The sequence below is a fragment of the Heptranchias perlo genome, chromosome 16, assembly GCF_035084215.1.
Source record: "Heptranchias perlo isolate sHepPer1 chromosome 16, sHepPer1.hap1, whole genome shotgun sequence".
NCBI classification, from domain to species: domain Eukaryota; kingdom Metazoa; phylum Chordata; class Chondrichthyes; order Hexanchiformes; family Hexanchidae; genus Heptranchias; species Heptranchias perlo.
In genome coordinates, this window is record NC_090340.1 from 51,884,122 (window position 1) to 51,904,630 (window position 20,509).

A 20,509-nucleotide genomic window follows, 5' to 3' on the forward strand; every position below is an offset into this window, starting at 1 on the left:
TCTTATGTCTGCATGCATTTCCAGTCTACAAGACCTTACTTCCTGATGTCAACTTTTCTCATGATAAATTCCGAAGTCCTCCTTCGCAATAAAAACTGCCTATGTAAACTTGTCACATTGTAATTACACCCTCCCACCAGTGGTGGTGCTATAACACCTCAGTTTTGCGTCGCCCAGCTTTTCAGGCTGTACTGCAAAGATACTCCTATGGTACAACCAACCCTATCTCTCTGATTCGCAAATTGTTGTATGTTTTGTAATTTAATTATAAATTATCATATAAAATCAAAATATTATATAAAGTGCCAGCCTTTGCTCAGTGGTAGCTCACTCATCTCTGAGTCAGAAGGTTGTGGGTTCAAGTCCCACTTTAGAGCACATAATCTAGGTGTCACTTTATTGCAGTATTGAGGGAGTGCTGCATTGTCATGGAACAGTTTGGATGAGATGTTAAGCTGAGGCCCCATTTTCCCCTTCCAGTGGATGTAAAAGATCCTAAGGTACTGTTCTAAAAAGAGCAAGGGGAGTTGCCCCAGTGTCCTGGCCAACATTTATCCCTCAAACAAAACCACCAGAAAACAGAGTAACTGGTCATTCATCTCATTCCTGATTGTGGCACCTTGCTGTGTGCAAATTGACTGCCATGTTTGCCTACATAACAACAGTGACTACACTTCAAAAGTAATTCATTGGTTGTAAAGTGCTTTGGGACATTCTGAGAATGTGAAAGTCACTATATTTGAAAGTTCTTTCTTTCAAAATAAGGGCAGAATGTATGACTTTAAAATGGGAACTGAATTATATCTGCATGCACTGGTCCAATTATTTCCAATTTCACCTGAAGACTACACTTGGTCTTAACTTCATGTGCAACACCGCAGGAAATCGACTAGAGTTTTAAAACATTATTTGAAACAGTGAACATTTTTACAAGAGACTCCACTCAGAATAGAGACTCATTTATGGTCTAATTTTGTTAGACCATAATTATTATGTTCAAGCCAGCAAGTTTCCAAGAAAGTAATTCAGTTTTATTTAACAACTAATTCCAGGTAAAAATACATGTAACATTTATTCTATGATTTAAATTTTTCTTACCTTTAATCACTTTTTTGGCCTCCTGAATTTGCCATTCACAACCTTGTCAAAAAGAGTTCATACGACATTATCTTTGGGGAAGTAAATGCACTTACTTATATACAAGATTTGGCAATTAAAATGCCAACTCGTGTTTTTTTTTGTTAAATTGTGTTTGTATGCCTTAAAGGACAGAGAAATGAATTCCCTTTATAGTTTTCCAGGAATACGACAGGCAACAGGCTGGCCACTTATTATTCTCCACAACCATTATCTCAGTGCAATTGCTTTCAGATACCTTTATTTATAGCTTGCATTTTTGAATTGAGTTGCAGACTTTTCAGACGGTAGAACCAGTCTCTGACAGATTGCTCAATATATCACTTGTTAACAAAACACTTTGCATCACACCTGACGTGTGGGTGCTTGGTGCTAAGACTGCGTGACGAAAGTAGAAAAAATGTTCTACTTCTCAGCACTGACACTTTTAAACTTGATGAGCACAAAATTCACCGCCCAAATTTGAAAATACTCTTTGTACAAGTAAAGTACTGCAAAACGAACTGTCCATTTAGTTGATCCATACTTACATTAATCAGTCCCAAGAACCTGCAGTAGACCTAAAGAGCAGAGTAATGCGGGCACACAAAAACAAATCAATGCAGTGACATTAATCACTATCCTGCCCTCCTTATTGGATGTATATATAAAGCTGCTGTTCAAAGACACATTCTATAGTCACTCCAGACCCGTGATTACAGTTGTCTAACTCCAAACTCAAGGCAAAAGAGAAACCCTAGGCAGACAACTTGTATTTTTACATGTTTTGAATCCGAGATTATGCTTCCAGCAAAGAGCTTTGCCTGCTGGCTACACATAACAGGACATAATAGGTGTGCTGCCCACGATTTCCTGATATGCATGACCAGCGACTGAGGCTCCCTGCTGGCAGCGTAAACCTGGAAAAGTGCCCCATAAATTTCATTTCTCCATGCAATAAGCTGTTTCATATTGAAATAAATCCAGATATGAGCAAGAGTAGTGTGAAACAGATGCCTGAAGTTCCTCCAGCTCTTTTATCCTACCATATTACAGGCCCCAGAGATATTATCAGGGTATATCTCAGATTTTAGACTCGTTTCCCTCATGATTTCTCTCCCCCTCTCCGACTAGCGACAAGTATGGTTCTATTGATACCAGCCACTCACTGGTAGCTCACTCAATTGGTGCCCACACATTTTCAGCAGGCCATTCAGCTGTGGAGGACATTACAATCAAGCTTAATCCAATATCCACTTGACAGTCGCAGACACTTACTTTCCAACAGGTGTTACCAGGAAGCATTCAGGAACAAAAATCCTGCCTAATTTTTCCCCTTTCCTAGCCACTCAATCCAATTGTTGCATCCATACAGTGATCGCAGCTGAGATCAAACTAACTCAGTATAGATTGGAGATCCAACCTGAGATGTTCCAGGTCTGAATGACTCAGTTACACATACTCTCTTAATCCATTGAGCCATCAGATGGCTCTTTCCACAGTCTATTGAAACTGGCCCACTCTGTCGGTATGTGGCAGCTCGGATAGTTACACCTAACATTACTCAAAGTGAGCTCAAGCACTCTGTCTAGGTTCAGGGCTTTATACTTTTTTTCCCCCCTTAAATTAGCCATGGGTGAATACTTCAAAATAAAGTAAAGCAAATGTGGTCACCATCCTGATGTCTTAGGAACGACCACCTAACAGTGACTTTCATGTGCCTCATTATGTTACCTAAGCCTATATGGTAGCTTTGCTTCTCTCTTTGTAAAGATTTTGCTATGTAACCTTCATATCATCATAGGATCCACAACCGAGGTAGCGCAGTATCCGCATTCTGGACATTCTGGTCTGGCTCACGATCCTTTAGGTGGCCATGCAGTGTTACCTGCTGGTGTGTCCTCAGCAATCCATCATGTTCAAATCTGTAAGTTTTACAAAGAATTGCTTTGAAAGTCATATCATTTTTTTTTAAAGTATCCAGAGCTCTTTTTTGTAGCACTAGTGTATGCTTTGAATTCTGTTGTACTTCAATTTTATTGATAACTAGGGGCAGATATTGTTAATACTTTTATATGGATGCACATGATATTATCTGAGGCAAACCAAGGTTTTCAATCTGAACACTTGTTTTTGATGTTTGCAGGAAATATTCTTAGTTAAATTATACTGGAGAAAATAGTCAACCATTTTGTAGGTTTCAGCAAAATAGTCCTGTATCCTGAAAATGTCTATGTTTCTTGCAGCATCACCAGAGACTGCACTGCCATCCCCATCTTCTGGTTCTGGAAACGAGGAATATAAACTGCATCCTGCTGCCCAAATCCAGGTTCCCTCTGCACGTATGCTGCCTCAAATCATCATTCCAAAGCAGGAAATACTGTAGAAAAAAATGGATGTAATTCCAATATGTCTTTGTGTACAGAAATATCAACTTACTGCAAGCACTTCTGCAAAACACGACTGCCATTTAATTTGTTGAAGCAAAATAGAAATATGTGTTTGAGCTGTCATATACTGTGGTTGCAAACAGAATGATCAAGAGTCAAGTATTAATATCACTTTACACATCACTAATATGTACAGAAGTCAAAAGTATGCAACAAAATTGAATAGGTTTATGCACCATTAGAGATCGTGGCCTTGAATTTCCTTCGTATTTGCGCCCGGAGGCACACGTAACCTGGGCGCAAATCAATTACGCAGCTTAAAAGATCGCAGAATTTTGGCCGTAAGTGAGATACGCTTGTAACTATAAAACGTCCAAATCTCCTCAAACTTTTATGGCCATCTGGCGATCTCTCAGCCAGAATGCATCTCCACCCATAAAACTGGCCCCGACCCATGTTACAGAGCCTCATATACGATTGCACTTGCTCAGAGGCTCTTAAAATTATGACCAGATTTTCAGGAAACAGTCATTTTTCTAATGTTTATTGCAATTTTTTCAACATTTAATTTTTTTTTATCCTCACAGTGATCTGCATTGTATTTTCTGATTCTTTCAATAGAATTTTATGGTATAAGTATAAGCCACATTAAAAATTGAAAAGCTTCCTCGATTGCAGATTCTTAAAACATGCTGTGCCTAATGTGCATGAATGATGGTTAAATGAGTTGAAACTTTTAATTTTCATACTTATAAAAGAAACATACGGTGTGAGTTCGACACTTCCCCTGAGCTCTAATTCTTTATGCTGATTTATGCCCGTTTTTATGTTTGGGCGTATTTTTAATGAGATTGGCAGGAAATTTGAGCATAACTTGACATCGGCTGAATTTGCACAACATTGAGCACATTTTCGGGTCCAACCTCTAAATTGAGCCCATGAAGTAAACTCCAGGCCATTATATTGTACTATTTAAGAAATCTAAAAATTGAGGTTTTCTATAATTTGTTTGGAGAAAGTTTTGTGCATCACATCACTGACATTGCTCAGTTTGCCAAACAGGATAAAATACAAATGATTTCTTCTAAGAGTTTGTCCCTGAATCAGTAAGTTCAAGGCAATGCAACAGCAATATATAAAAGAATATAGTTGAAGGAGTACACAGCATTTGTGGCAATCTTATTTCTCATCAATAATATATTTCAGTGCTTTGTTAATAAAAATGAAAATCAAAAAGCATTTTGTATACAAGTCATGTAGAATCATCCACTGTGGTGGCACTGTATTACAGACAACAATACCTGTAGCTAACAATTTCATTAAGGACTTCCTTGGGCTCTCTAAATAGTTCAGCTACTTAAGGATGTGAGTAGCATAGTCATACACACCAGGAACACCTTGTGATCAAATGGTCTTGCTTCACTCACTGGTTAAGCTCCCACATGAGAAAAGTTAGGCAAGTTATTGAAGAGTGAAGAGCATCCGTGGAACTTTACCCCAGCAAGGAATCAGAGCTTTCAGGAAAGGTGGGGAGAAAAGGGACAGCAAAAGGAGAAAGAGAAATAAGACAGGAAAAGCAGGAAGAGAAAAATCCCTCCCTATTCATAAATGGAATTGCCTAGTTAAAGGCAACCTTCACAATACAGCCATACTCGGACGATGCTATTTTCCAGCAAGAAACTGTAATTTATTTCTCAATAAACTTGCAGTGACTGTTTCACAATCTTTTAGTGTGGATATTATCATCAACAACGAAGAATGCCTTGGCCTGTGTGATATGCACAGAGAATGTTTGTCATCAAACAAAAAAAATATACATCCCAGATTGAATTTGAGATCGTAATCTCATTTTGGGGTTCAAATGACATTATAAACTATGAGCTTGGCTCTTGCAGGTTATATCACCTAAAGCCATAGGTGAGATTATTGCCTTAGGTTCACTCAGTGATGACCATTTTCTCTATTTAAGTTGTACTCTCACCTGCCAACTTCCTCAAATATTGCTATAAAAACAAGAATATATACTATTGCAAGGGCTGTAATGGAAAATACATTTGATATTAATTCTTTAGTTAGATCTTTACCTAGACCTAAGTACTCCTGTCAGAAAGAAATTAAAAACAACCAGTTTAAAATATCACATAGGCCAGAAACTATCTTCACCAAGTACACTTCACCCTCATTACATACATTCTGAATTTTAATGTCATCTCTTTTATGATTTTACTGGATCTTGGCTCCTAACCTTTTATATTAATGATGGGAAATCTCATTATTATGAGAGATTTATTATACTTTACACTTCTTTGAACATGCAAACTCTCCTCTCCTAGGGACTGTGATTTAATGAAGGCAGAGTGTGTTCATTTACCCACAACTTCAAGTTAGAAACATCGGATTACTTAAAAAAAAATTTAAATGATATATTTTTTTATTTTTTAAAGGATTTTTAAAAATTGCTTAATGAATTCTTCAACATAAATATTAAAATGTAAAAACTTTAAATGAACTTTACATTCTAGACCTGACACAGAAGTATCAGTGTCTTACACTTCCCTCTATAAACCACTTTTATTTAACCTTAACTTAGTCTTCACACAAAAACACTGCAGGAACACAAATATTCTTATGATGCTGTGTTTCCATATCAATAGTTAATTTAAAACTCCCCCCAAAGCCTTGTGTAAGCAGTTTAGGATGCATGTGTAGCAAACTCTAAATTAAAACATTCATAATTAGAAAATACATATACTTAAAGCTTAGTAGGAACTTCGAGATTTGAGCTGCTCTTCCATCTACAATGGAACATCATCTGGCACCAGCTGAAACATTTAGACACAAAAGGTTTGTGCATTGGAGTTCTTTTATTTTGAAAGCAATTTGATTTTCATGAAAACATTCTATGAACAGAATCACTTACACTGAAAAGGTTAAACTATTTCTACATAAATCCAAACATCTCAAGTGTCTTAACTAGTATAAACCTACACTTAGATTTAATCATACAACACTCCATAATCATAGTAGTCTAGATTTGCATTTGCATTCATATCTCTGGCTTAAACAATAAAATGTTTTGAACTGGCAAACCATCAAAATATTTAGTAAAATTATAAAGTAATTATCAACAGAAAAGTAACACAAGAGAATTTTTTTCTTTAAAGTTAGACCAGCATACTGTACTGAGAAAAGCTGCATCATTACAACTAGTTGGTGATGGGTTGAAATATGAAAGGGAGGCAGCACAATGGCAGGAACTAATGAAGAGTTCTGTTGTTACAATGGTGGTAATGTCCGCTGGATATCAATCGCAACCTTGAATATTAACTGCTCAGTATCATCAAAAACAAAATGAAATGGAAAAATATGAGTTCACTATTTTTAACAATATTTGTAATGGTATGTATACAGAATAAAGGACACACATTTGACACCACCTCAAATCAAATCGTAAACAATACTGAATGAGACAATGGGTTGGACAGTGACCTTTCACCTCCATTGCAGTATGGATTCCTACAATCTGATTTAAACGATTGATGGCATGAAAGCCTCTTCTGTCGGCTGTAAGAACTTTACGTGAACGGACGGGAATGGGGTTTGTGCAATCTCAACTCCATAACCAGTGGTCATGGAGTCACAGCACAAAATGGACACTAACTGACAATCTCACTCAGAGGGACAAAATGATGGGCTGGTGTGTGAAGTGGAAAAATTCACATTGGTGCAACAGAAGGTGCTCTTATGAAGATGGGTTAAGTCATTTTTGTTGAGATCAAGTAAAGGGAGCTGTACTCTGTCCCTGAATCAGCTTTACCTTACCAAGAAGAGCTTGATACCAATACTGGGTGACAAAATGAAAAAAGTGTTCCACTTCCCTCATAGAATTTACAGCACAGAAACAGGCCATTCGGCCCAACAGATCCATGCCGGTGTTTATGGTCCACCCGAGCTGGCCCCCACCCCTCTTCATCTAACCCTATCAGCATATCCTTCTATTCCTTTTTCCCTTTCGTGTTTATCTAGCTTCCCGTTAAACGCATCTATGCTATTTGCCTCAACTACTCCTTGTGATAGCGAGATCCACATTCTAACCACACTCTGGATAAAGAAGTTTCTCCTGAATTTCCTATTGGATTTATTAGTGACTATCTTATGGCCCCTAGTTTTGGACTCCCCACTAGTGGAAACATTTTCTCTATGTCCACCCTATCAAACCCTTTCATAATCTTAAAGACCTCTATCAGGTCATCCCTCAGTCTTCTCTTTTCTAGAGGAAAGAGCCCCAGCCTGTTCCATCTTTCCTGAACTTCAACTCAAGAAGAAAATTAATGAGGGAAAATTTGCACCAACTGCATTATTTGACTTTACCTAATTTAACTACTTTCACAGAAGCAGCACTGCAAAGATATCTTCACCACAGTGACAGAAAGTCATGTAAATAGCTTTATTAATCAAAGTGAATCAACTGAACTGTTAGTGGAGGCACCATTATCGACCAAAATACTAACAATTAGCATTGTAATTAAGGTTGCAATTTTAATATAAATCAAATATGCAGATGGATTCCTTGTAACTGATATAGCAATATATTATTACAGCAATTGTATTTAATATAAAACTGCAACAGATTTTAAATTCTAAATATCTATGCCAACAGTTGCTATGTAAACATAAATGTAATTAGAAACAATTAAAAGTAAAGTTAGGATAATCACTGATATTTAAGAGCAATTTATTATTGTACTTCTCTGTGATTTAACATTAAAGAAATTGAAGTGCAGTATTTCAGAAATTGAACACTGTAGCATCTTTTCATTAAAACCCTCCCTTCCATTCCCAAGAATATTCTATTGTAAATAACAGATATTAAAATATTAAAACCTAAAATTATCATATGGCTGAAAGACTGGCTATCTAGTTTTCCATCAAAATAAAAGTTAATATCATGTCGTGGCCCGATGACATCGAATATTAAGTACATTGGAATATTAAGTAGTTGGAATATTAAGTAGTCCCCCGCCTACCTTTAGTGGGAGCCTAGTCAATTGCATGATTGGCCATCATAAAAATTATGGTGTGAGAGCGCAGCGGGTTGGAGCCAGGAGCTAGAGTTTTCAAATTTTAACCCCTCTCGTGCACCTGGGCGAGGGGGGGTTAAAATCCCAGGCATGTTAATTTCATCTTTAATTAGAAGCTCTAAAATTCTCCCGACCGCAGATGTTAAACTAACTGGCTATAATTATCCAAATTATTTCTGTTTCCCTTTTTAAAAATGAGTCCTACGTTGGCCACTCTCCAGTCTTCCAGCAGAGATTTGTGCTCAACGGAGCCCTGAGATACAATTTCTAGGGCCGTGGCAATTTGCTTCCTCAGGATCCTAGGATGTCTCCTGTTGTGCCATAGCACTTTGTCTTCCTTTATCCTAATTAATTTATCTAAAATATTCCTTTTAATATTCATTGCATAACTCTCTCTCCACCACTTTAAGATTCACTTCCTCTCCAATATCCTTCTTTTTAGTAAAGAAATAGTGCAAAATACTGCATCAGGAATGGGGAGGGAAGTGTGAGGTGAATCTAGGGTATCTTACTTTTGATGGCTATCCGGTGAACCCTTCTGGAAAGTGCATGAGTGTGGACAATCAGGTGAAGCAGTATTGGGCTTGGCTGCGATTCCCTCTCCCACATAGGCGAATAACTTGGCAAGGCCCACTGCCTAGGCTTGCAGGTGAAGCATGGCCACCTGGGTGAGGTATTAGAGGGCTTCTGACACCAAGGAACTATACCCCAGAGACAATAGGAGAAAATATATTGTGAAAACAAAGTCAGTCAGCTGACGAGATATTTTGAAGCTAAGAGGGGTGAGCCTCTATTGCCACCAAAGTTGTTACACAATATGCCGTCCATTGCTTACATTTTGAGACTTCTTCAGGGAGGTGAGGATATTTTTTTAAAGTTTGAAATTAGGTCTGAGCATATCACCCATTTAACAAGCACCAAAAATCAGTGAAGCACAGGAAGAAGGCAATGCAGTCTACGTTTCACTTACAGTGCATTTTAAGGAAAATGTGTAATGCAGTCAGTTATGATCATACCTTATTTAAGGTTAACATTCAGCAGGATACTAAATCAGTTTGTGTGACGGTAAAAATTATAGCATTGGGTATTTTCTCCTTCAGAAAGTTTTATAAATTTGCCAATTTCAGACAGACCATTTAAGGATGAAGATAAACACTGGTTGGGTGAGGCTTCTTGCATCATTCGAGCGGATCAGAAAATCAGCAAGTTAGTACAGTATAACATATCTCTGCAGTCCGAGCTCGTGACCAAAGAGAATAATGTGGATGCAAAAGCACTAACTTGAAAATATTGAGGAACAAAAAAAATCATAAAAATCTCAAGGACTGTTACTGATTTAGCAATTATAAGCAAAGACTTTTCTCCTTAGGTTAGTAAATGATAGAGCGACATTATCAATACCCATTGTATTTTCCCTCAAGCGGGCCTGCTAATTCTGTGTGCAGTTATAATTTCCCAACCCCCAATCCCAATTCCAGCAATATCTTCTTATTCAAATGGGAAAAATTGTTAATATCAAGTATCATAGTAGGTACAGCACAGGAGGCGGCCATTCGGCCCATTATGCCTGTGCTGGCTCTTTTGTAAAAGCTACTGAATTAGTCCCATTCCCCTGCTCTTCCCACATAGCCCTGTAAATTTATTCGCTTCAAGTATTTATCCAATTCGCTTTTGAAAGATACTACTGAATCTGCTTCCACCACCCTTTCAGGCAGTGCATTCCAGATCGTTACAACTCACTGTGTAAAAAAAGGCTTCCTCATGTCGCCTCTGGCTTTTTTGCCGATCACCTTAAATCCATGTCCTCTGGTTACCGACCCTTCTGCCACCGGAAACAATTTCTCCTTATTTACTCTATCAAAACCCTTCATGATTTTGAACACCTCTACCAAATCTCCCCTTAACCTTCTCTGTTCTAAGGAGAACAATCCCAGCTTCTCCAATCTCTCCACATAACTGAAGTCTCTCATCCCTGGTACCATTCTAGTAAATCTCTTCTGCACCCCCTCAAAGGCCTTCACATCCTTCCTAAAATACTCCAGCTGAGGCTTAACCAGTGTTTTATAAAGATTTAGCATAACTTTCTTGCTTTTGTACTCTGCCTCTGTTAAGAAAGGTGTTTGGGATCCTGGGCTTTATTAACAGCCTTCTCAACTTGTCCTGCCACCTTCAAAGATTTGTCTATGTGCAGCCCCAGGTCTCTCTGTTCCTGCATCTCCTTTAAAATTGTACTATTTTGTTGATATTGCCTGTCCTCATTCTTCCTACCAAAATGTATCACTTCACACTTCTGTATATTAAATTTCATCTGTCATATGTCTGCCCATTTCACCAGTCTATGTCCTCCTGAAGTCTGTTACTATCCTGCACATTGTTAACTAGATTTCGGAGTTTCGTGTCATCTGCAAACTTTGAAATTATACCCTCTATACCAAGTCCAGGTCATCAATATATATCAAAAAGAGCAGCGGTCCTAATACTGACCCCTGGGGAACACCACTGCGTACTTCCCTCCAGTCTGAAAAACAACTGTTCACCACTACTCTCTGCATTCTGTCCCTTAGCCAATTTTGTATCCACGCTGCCACTGTCTATTTAATCCCATGGGCTTTAATTTTGCCAACAAGTTTATTATGTGGTACTTTATCAAACGTCTTTTGAAAGTCCATATACACATCATCTGCACTACCCCATCAACACTCTCCCTTTACTTCATCAAAGAACACAATTAAGTTAGTCAAACACGATTTCACTTTAACAAATCCATGCTGACTTTCATTTATTAGCCCATATTTTTCTAAGTGCCAATTAATTTTGTCCCGGATGATTGTCTCTAAAAGTTTCCCCACCACCGACGTTAAGCTGACTGGCCTGTAATTGCTGGGTTTATCCCTCTCCCCTTTTTTGAACAGGCATGTGACATTTGCAATCCTCCAGTCCTCCAACACCATCTCCACATCTAAGGAGGATTGGAAGATTGTGGCCAGAGCCTCCGCAATTTCCACCCTTACTTCCCTTAGAAACCTAGGAAACATCCCATCTGGACCGAGTGACTTTTCTACTTTTTGAGTACTGCCACTCTTTTAAGTACTTCCTTTTTATGTATTTTTCTTCTACCCAATATTGCTACTAACTCCTCCTTTACTGCTACAATGGCAGCATCCTCTTTTCCAGTGAAGACGGATGCAAAGTATTCATTTAGTACCTCAGCTATGCCCTCTGCCTCCACAAGATCTCCTTTTTTGTCCCTAATCGGTCCCACCCTTCCTTTGACTACCCTTTTATTATTTATACGTTTATAAAAGACTTTTGAGTTCCCTTTTATGTTAGCCGCTAATCTATTCTCATATTCTCTCTCTTTGCCCCTCTTATTCCCTTTTTTAGATTTCCTCTGTATTCAGCCTGGTTGTCTACTGTATTATGAACCTTACGTTCATCATAAGCCTCCTTTTTCTGTTTCATTTTAATCTCTATCTTTAGTCATCCAGGGAGCTCTAGCTTTGGATGCCCTTCCTTTTCCCCACATAGGAATGTGTCTACACAATGTTCCTTAACCAACTCCTCCTTGAAGGCCTCCCATTGCTCAATTACTGTTTTGCCCGCTCATTTATGATTCCAATCCACCTGGGCAAGATCCCTTTTTAACTCACTGAAATTAGCCCTCCTCCAGTTTAGTATTTCCACATTTGATTGTTGTTTGTCCTTTTCCATAACTATTCTAAACTGAATGATATTATGATGACTGTTCCCCAAATAGTATATAACAGTTTTGTCTAAAATAAATTCATGGCCAGGATTCATTTCAGGGACAGTCTCTGGATAACAGAATGATTGAATTAGAGTCCATGGCACAGAGATAGTCATCCATGATTCATGCAGAGGATTCTCAATGACTTGAGAACTAAACAACATTGGTCACAGTTGCAGACTATGCTGACAGGCTGTATTGAAAATGGGGTCAACTCTAAGTGGAGTGGAGTCCAGGATTAGCTAATACTGGAAAACTAAGGGAGGGTTTGGCAAAAGTAAGAGATATCTTTCAGTATGTATGTAACAATGTACGTTGATTTGCAGGTCAGCTATTTGATTGTGATGACATAAAGCCCCACCACTACAGCAATGTTGTCTAGTCTTGTCCTCATTCATGCCTTTGTTACCTCTAGACTTGACTATTCCAATGCTCTCCTGGCTGGCCTCCCATCTTCCACCCTCTATAAACTTGAGCTCATCCAAACCTCTGCTGCCCATAGCCTAACTCGCACCAAGTCCCGTTCATCCATCACCCCTGTGCTTGCTGACTTACTCTGGCTCCCGATCTGGGAATGCCTCAATTTTAAAATTCTCATCCTTGTTTCCAAATCTGTCCGTAGCCTCGCCCCTCCCTATCTCTGTAACCTCCTCCAGCCCTACAACCCTCTGAGATCTCTGCACTCCTCCAATTCTTGCCTCTTGCGCATCCCCGATTTTAATCGCTCCACCATTGGTGGCCGTGCCTTCAGATGCCTAGGCTCTAGGCTGTGTAATTCCCTCCCTAAACCTCTCTTTCCTCCTTTAATATGCTCCTTAAAACCTACCTTTTGATCACCTGTCCTAATATCCCCTTATGTGGCCCAGTGTCAAATTTTGTTTGATAATAACCCCTGTGAAGCACCTTGGGACGATTTACTACGTTACAGGCGCTATATAAATGCAGGTTGTTGTTGTCGTCTTCACCCCTGCCCCGAAGACGTCAGCCTCCACTGAGGCAGTTTAAGGCCTGATGTCCATATATCGTGTGCTACTGATCCTTCCTTCATTACACATATCCCTTTTGGATGTGAGCCCTTCTATTGGTGCTGCTGCCACAGGAAACCACTCGGATATGGGGAGCGAGCAGGCAGTACACTGCTCTAGCAAAGGGCCGATACAGATATGATTGACCGAATGGTGCCCTTCTTTGCTGTAAAGTTCTATGGCTCTGCTCCATTCTTGAACATACAAGCATTTGGTAAGTAATACTAGAAAGGTTTTGTAGAATAAAAAAAACAAACTTAAATAAGGACATGTACATATTGTAACTGTTAACAAATTGTTTGATAGTTACAACAGTGTCTATGTTATAATGGGTATTTTTCTTTTAACATGGAAACAAATAGCAGTTAGTCGTATGAATGATTGACAGAATCAGGGATGTATTGGGTGATTCTTATTATTCTGATGTACATGCAGACTCTTGGGCATTTGATGGATTGTTTTATAAAATGTGATCATAGACAGTACAATTGATGAAGGTCACAGTGGCAGGAGAACAAATGTTGCTCAGTATGTTTCCCTAATCTTGCCAATGGTTGTAAATACTCGCAAATTCCCTAACCGATAGTTCAAGAGGATTTCCAGTATGATGGCAAGATTATATGGCACACGATGAAAAAAATCAACAGCCTCGCATCATAGGTAGCTAATTGCTGCTTCAGTAACTAAGGGTATATGGTACTAAAGTACGGATAGAAAGTTTGAAAACAGACAGTAGTGGTTAATAGATGTTTTTCAGATTTTAGGAAGTACATAATGGTATCCTTCAGGTGTCTGTGTTGGAACTATTGCTCTTCTCAATATATTCGGGCACATTATCAAAATTTGGTAACTGTGAAGAGGAGTGTAAGCGACTTCAGCAGGACGTAGGCAAGTTAGTAGATTGGGGTAGAGAGTGAACCTATATATATATATATATATATATATATAAATAGTAAAAATTTAAAAAAGAGTAGAGGAGCAAAGAGACTTAGGGGTTCAAATACACAGACCATTAAAAACAAGAGTAAAAGTTGATAAAACTGTAAAAACAAAAGTTCATAGAGATTCTAGGTTATCAAGAGGGGTATAGAGCAGAAAAGCAAAGAGATAATGCTAAATGTATACAAATCATTGGTTAGACCGTGGTTCAAATATTGTGATCAGCTTTGGTGCCTTACTGTAGGAAAGATGTCCTGGCTATGGGGAAAGTACAGAAGAGATTCATTAGGATGATATCAGGGATGAGAGGCTTTAGTTATTGGCAGAGCCTAGAGGAACTCAATCTTTATTCCAATGAAAAGAGCCTAAGAGGAGATCTCTCAGAAGTGTACAAAATTATGAGAGGTTTTGATGAGGCACATTGGGAATAATTATTTCTACTAGTTGGTAACTAGAGGGCATGATTTTATGATCCTCAAAGTAACAACAGGAGAGGATAGGATAATATTTTTAAAGCAAAAGGCTTGTTGGAACGTGGAATGCTCTACCAGAAGCAGTGGTGGAAGTAGAATTCATAAATGGGAAGTGGATAAATATTTGATAAAGAAATTTTTTTAAAGGATATGGGGAAAGAATAGGATAGGCAGAGAGCCAGCAGTGGTGCGATGAGCCAATTGGACTCCTGTGATTTATATACCTGGTTGACATTTGGAAGTTGGTTAACAGTGTCACAAATGTCAACTTTAATGAACAACTAGGGTACCCAAAGGCCAGTTTTGCAGTTGGTTGCCTTGCTCAGGTAACTAGGCAGCAAGTCATATGTTGGGCCTGGCAATTATCTGAGAATTTCTTATGGGCATCATAGCCCACCTGCATTTTGAGGGAACAAACCTCTTCACAATTGAGGTTGCAAGTGGATTGACTAGCAGTATCCATGTCTCACCACACCTTATACCCTGACAAAATCAGCCATTTTATAAAATCTTTGCCATGTTCCTGTTTATTCCTAGAAAAATTAATGAACTTGCCAAACTTATGGGGCAGTGGTCACCTCCTGAATACTGGTTATCTTTCTGCCTTGGCAAATGCCAGAAAATCACTTCTTTACACCTAGAAGGAAATGGTTACTTGGAAGTAATGGTTGCTGTGACTTTAAGAGCCATAGACAGAGCAGTTGGAATTATTTCGGATCTCTCCAGATCACATAGCCACAATTTGGCACAGCTCCAACTTGACCTCTCTACCGAGCTTGAACCTCATATCTTCCTTTGACACATCCAAGAATTTCAGCCATGGCTGATAAATTTCTTTCCAGGAAGACGTCTGGCCCTCTTTTTCCTCCTCCACGAATACACTTGCTTTTCCTTCTGGAAGTACAAACCACTACCACTGTGAAATCATCCACATTTCAACCATCACACAGAAAAACTTTAGTCTGGTAGTGCCATGAAATCCTCATTGCACTGAAACTTGAGATAGGTAGCATCAATATTTTATAACAGATGAAGATGGTATACTTACTAAACTGGATTGGAGTAAAACCCCAAAACCTGTCTGAACTGGTGGTTTTAGTCCACTAAACTGTAAACATTTACTGCTAAATTCATCCCACACTGGAAAAAGAAAACAGGTGGTGCTATTGCTGTCAAAATGTTTTCATGGCAAGAGTGCTTTTACTGCCTGGCAGTATGTTAGCATAAAATTAAGTGACACAATTAGGACCATAACTTTTAAAACTGAATTAGCATGATTAGAAAATTATTGTTTTTGCAATTTCTAACCCATTGTTTCAGAAAAAATAATAATTTATTCTTACATATTTGGGAATCTTTAAAATACTATAATTTGACCACACAAATTGCCTATATTCAGTTTTAAAAGTGCCACTCCAATTATATTGATGTGCTGCTATTGAAGAACTGTACTGAATCCACTCTGAAACCGTTAACTGATTAACACCACAATATCCACCTGTGTAATTAAATCAGTAAACTTGGAATCCTTAATACATTAAGATATATTAAGCATTCCAAGGTTAATCCCATCAATGGGTAATGTTGTAAAACCATTGGTTGGTTCATCAAATTTCATATAACATTTTTACTCAATATTGCTCAAATATGAGGGAGGTTGGGAGATGGAAAGGTTAGATAAGGTCTTCCTCATTCTTTGATATGAAGTTACCTTCACATGAAATATTTTATATTTATATAACAGAACAAGTGCAGTCTTGTTTAACAGTTCATGCATGAGGGTCTGAAATTACACTATGGGATACTTGCATGCAAATGTTGAATAAGTTCATCTGAAGTTGTTCTTTCTCCATTGTTTTTTTTTAAATCAGAGGCATTAATACTTTTAATATTATCCTACAGTGTAATTTCAGGGCTGAGATGATTGAAAAATAATCATTACTATGTACTGTGCAGAGTTAATCCTCTACAAAAGGCAATATTTAAATACCTAACAACAGTGGGGGACGGCAGTTAGCTCAGTTGGTTAGAGCCTGGTGCTGGTAACACCAAGATCATGGGTTCACCCCCCATGCTGGCCGTGAATCCTGGGCTTTGCTTAAGTTGTAGCAAGTGCTTTTATTTCAGATGTCAGCATTAGCTCAGTGATAGCACTCTCGCCTCTGAGTCAGAAGGTCGTGGGTTCAAGCCCCACTCCAGGACTTAAATACGCAACCTTGGCAGTCACTACAGTGTAGTACTGCAGTCGAAGGTGTTGTCTCTCATATGAAATGTTAAACTGAGGTCCTGTCTGCCCTTTCAGATGGATGCAAAATATCCCACAGCACTATTCAAAGGTGTCCTGGTCAACATTTATTGCTCAATCAGCACCAATAAAACAGTTTAATTGGTCATTTGTTTTATTGCTGTTTGTGGGACCTTGCTGTGTGCAAATTGGCTGCTACGTTTCCCTATGCTTCAAAAGTACTTAATTGGCTGTAAAGCAATTTGGAACAACCTGAGATCACGAAAGACACTATATAAATGCAAGTTAGTTTGTTCTTTTTACATGTATCAGGACTATGAAAGCCAATTTAAAGGAATTTAGGTACTATTTAATACACTATGCATTGTAATACATAAAATTGCATTTTAAGACACAAGTTAGCTGCTAATACCTTTCACTGTTTAATTTTTCTTGTTTTCCTGTTTTACCATTACTCCTATGGTCCTTGAAGTTTCCCCTCCTTTTCCTTCTAAACTCCAAGTTTAAATCCTACATTGCAAATCCTCCTCCATACTTTGTGAAATGAGTCGTTATTTCAACAGTCTGCTATTCTAATCAATTCTTGTCCAGGATACCAAAACTGTAGAACTCCTTACCTTCTTCAGTATTTCCTTCTTCTCCATTATGCAGGCTCTCAAGACCAGGCTTGATGCCACATAATCAATATTTCCTTTTACCTAATCATTTATTTTTTTTAACATTGGTGATGCTCTAAGGGCTTTGGCCTTTCAGCTTGGTTTCTCAATAATAAAAAAAAATGCAATAGCAAAATAATGATCAATCAGGCTCCGATACAAAAGTCCATCAGTACAAATATATTCTGCAATAACAGGAAAGCAACACCATGATTTGGCAAAATAACAGCATCATAACAAAAAAAAAACTGGTGGACACAGAACTATATAAAAAAAACTCCAGTTTTATAAACTTTTAACAAAAAACCTCCTGCATTATGTTTTTTTCAGATCTGTATGATGTAATATTTTATGAAAAGACATCAATGTTGAAATTCAAAAATTGCAGATGCTCTAGTTAATGTAGCTGGCACTACGATTTGCATCCAACAGATCCATTCATGAGGATTCGTCACTGAAATATGGGTGTTTTATTTTTCTCTATGAAAACAATGAGTCTAAATGAGAGTGTTCATGTACAGGCATACTATGACCTAGCAGGTCACATTTCACAAACATGCAGCATTTTGGCATATGGTTCACAGTCATTAACTGAGGGTTCTCCCCCCAAAAAATGTAGGAAGGAAAATAAACAAGAACAAAAAATAGCTTCTATTGGTATTTCCAAAGAATTATATTACAGTCTCGGTCCTGTTGGCTAAGGATATTTGAGAAAAATCGGAAGTTCAATTATGAAAGTTGTAACTATGATGATAATATCAAGCAGGTCTTCTTTTAATTTGGGGAAAGACTTCTTCCTTACATATTGTTGGAGAGAATCCTGTACTTACATTGTTTTGAACATCCACTCCCTAAATAAATCCTTTCATAATTAACATTTTTTTTTGTAAATTAAATAACAATATAATCTTAAGAATAATTTGCAAAAGGATGAAGACTTTCTATTCCAGTAATCTGTATTTTGAGATGTGAAGTTTGTAAGATGGAACTTCACCCACCTCTTAGCACACTGTACTGAAGGTAGTAGAGAGAAAACAGCATTCAGCTGAAAATGTTTGTCGGTTTATAAAAACATCGATAAGGGTGTGAGGAAAAATAACTTGATTAAATAATGGACATTTAAAAGTAAAACGTGAAACCAGTAAACATCGCTGAACTCAGTTATACTTTGCTCCCCCACCCCCACCTCTCCTGAAGGTATCAATCCCTTGCTGAGGTATGGTTCCACAGGGGCTAGTCGCCCTCCAGTACTCACCCAGTTGTTATTCATGTATAAGCCTCGGCAATGAGCATCTGAAGATATTCAGCTGCAGGGCACATTATAGCTGAGCCTGTTCCTGTCTTCACGCAACCTCTATACAAGTGCACTTCTAGACGTCTCTAAATAATAGTCAGGAACAGGAGTCCTGGCTAAGTTTTCCCCTCCCTTATCCAGCAACGCTGTGGCCAATTGTAGCACCCCTACTGGTTTCCCAGTTGAAATCAACTCAACAAAGATTGAAGCTAGGATCTACCTGGTCTGAACGGCTCTAATAATCACTGAAGCCTAGTTATACTTTAAAGGACAAATAGATAAATAATGGTGTTCATATAATAGTCAGTGATTTTTTTTCATCTAGCTGAGCGACACTGTTGGGACAGGAGACTGTAAGAACTCCAACTGAAGCTTGTGAAAACTGAGCTAACAGTATTCTTGTTTCTGAAAAGAACCAGAGAACTGTACTGTAAATGCATATTGCAAATATTTTACATCGTTGACAAATGCTACTTCCAATCATTTCTTCACCATTCCTAAACTTTCACATGGTCATAAGTGAAATAATCCAAAGAGTTTTTTTTCAAATAAGTAGATCCCCATTGAATGCATTTTGCTGTGCTGAATCTCAATACTTTGAATCCTTACACCCCAGTACTAAAAATATCCTGTATCTTTAGCAATTCATGTGTATCATTTAAAGTATCAACTTTGAAATTAAAGGGATCCTAAGAGTGCAACAGACTTCTGGTCACCCACAACCCCTCTAAGCATACAACTATAACATTAGTACAAAGCGGTTTTGCACAGTTATAGTATAAATGCAGCCCAAATCCAGAGTCAGGTCCTGACTCCAGAGGGAAGTGGAGTGAAACTCCTTGGATGAAGCAGTCCTACTCTGCCTCGCTTCGGAGTTAGGCTGGGTCCCAACTCCAGATCTACACTGCACAAAATTAGCTTTGGTGCATAGCAGTAGCCATTAGACCTGTATTGTAAATACTCTCGTTAAACCTGTATTGTAAATGCTGTCGAGGAGCATTATATAAGCACTTTCTATCTACTGTGAATAAACAAAGTATGCACCAGATAACAGGGTCTCCATCTTCTTCCAAGGCTCCAAACATGGTTATACATATAAAACAGTCTGTTTATTAATAACAGTTCTTTGTCTTATATATTCAACTTCTCCCTCCCCTTCCCCAAGTGTGACATCAGCCACAGCTACCATCCCACAGCTCAAGACTTTCAGGATTATTATAGTACACACGTGGAAATGGTATAGATATCAATAACCCATATGAATGGCATTTAATTTATCATGCCAGCAGCATTACTCAGCTAAATACACACACACAAATATCACTACCAATAAAAAGGACCTTGCAGCTCTCGAGTCATAACTGACATTCAATTGACCATTAATGCTCAATTTGTACCACTAAATTTTGCTCGTGCAATACTTGCACCTTCGTTTATGTCTTTAAAACATCTTATAATTATATGGGGAACAACTTATACACTAGGTTTTCCATCTTAGTAGCAGAAATCAAACACTAATATTCATTTCCCACCAGCTAAAAG

General features: G+C 38.2%; 1 protein-coding gene across 1 annotated transcript in view; it reads left to right on the top strand.

The window, feature by feature from the left end:
- Positions 1-5,213, top strand: part of LOC137333359 (hepatocyte nuclear factor 4-beta-like) — a 49,226-nt gene extending 44,013 nt beyond the window's left edge. Inside the window, exons 9-10 of the mRNA XM_067997509.1 lie at positions 2,921-3,043; positions 3,363-5,213. Coding sequence (XP_067853610.1) covers positions 2,921-3,043; positions 3,363-3,502 — 263 coding nt within the window. The 3' untranslated portion in view covers positions 3,503-5,213. The remainder of the gene's footprint in view (positions 1-2,920; positions 3,044-3,362) is intronic.
- Positions 5,214-20,509: the final 15,296 nt, after the last annotated feature.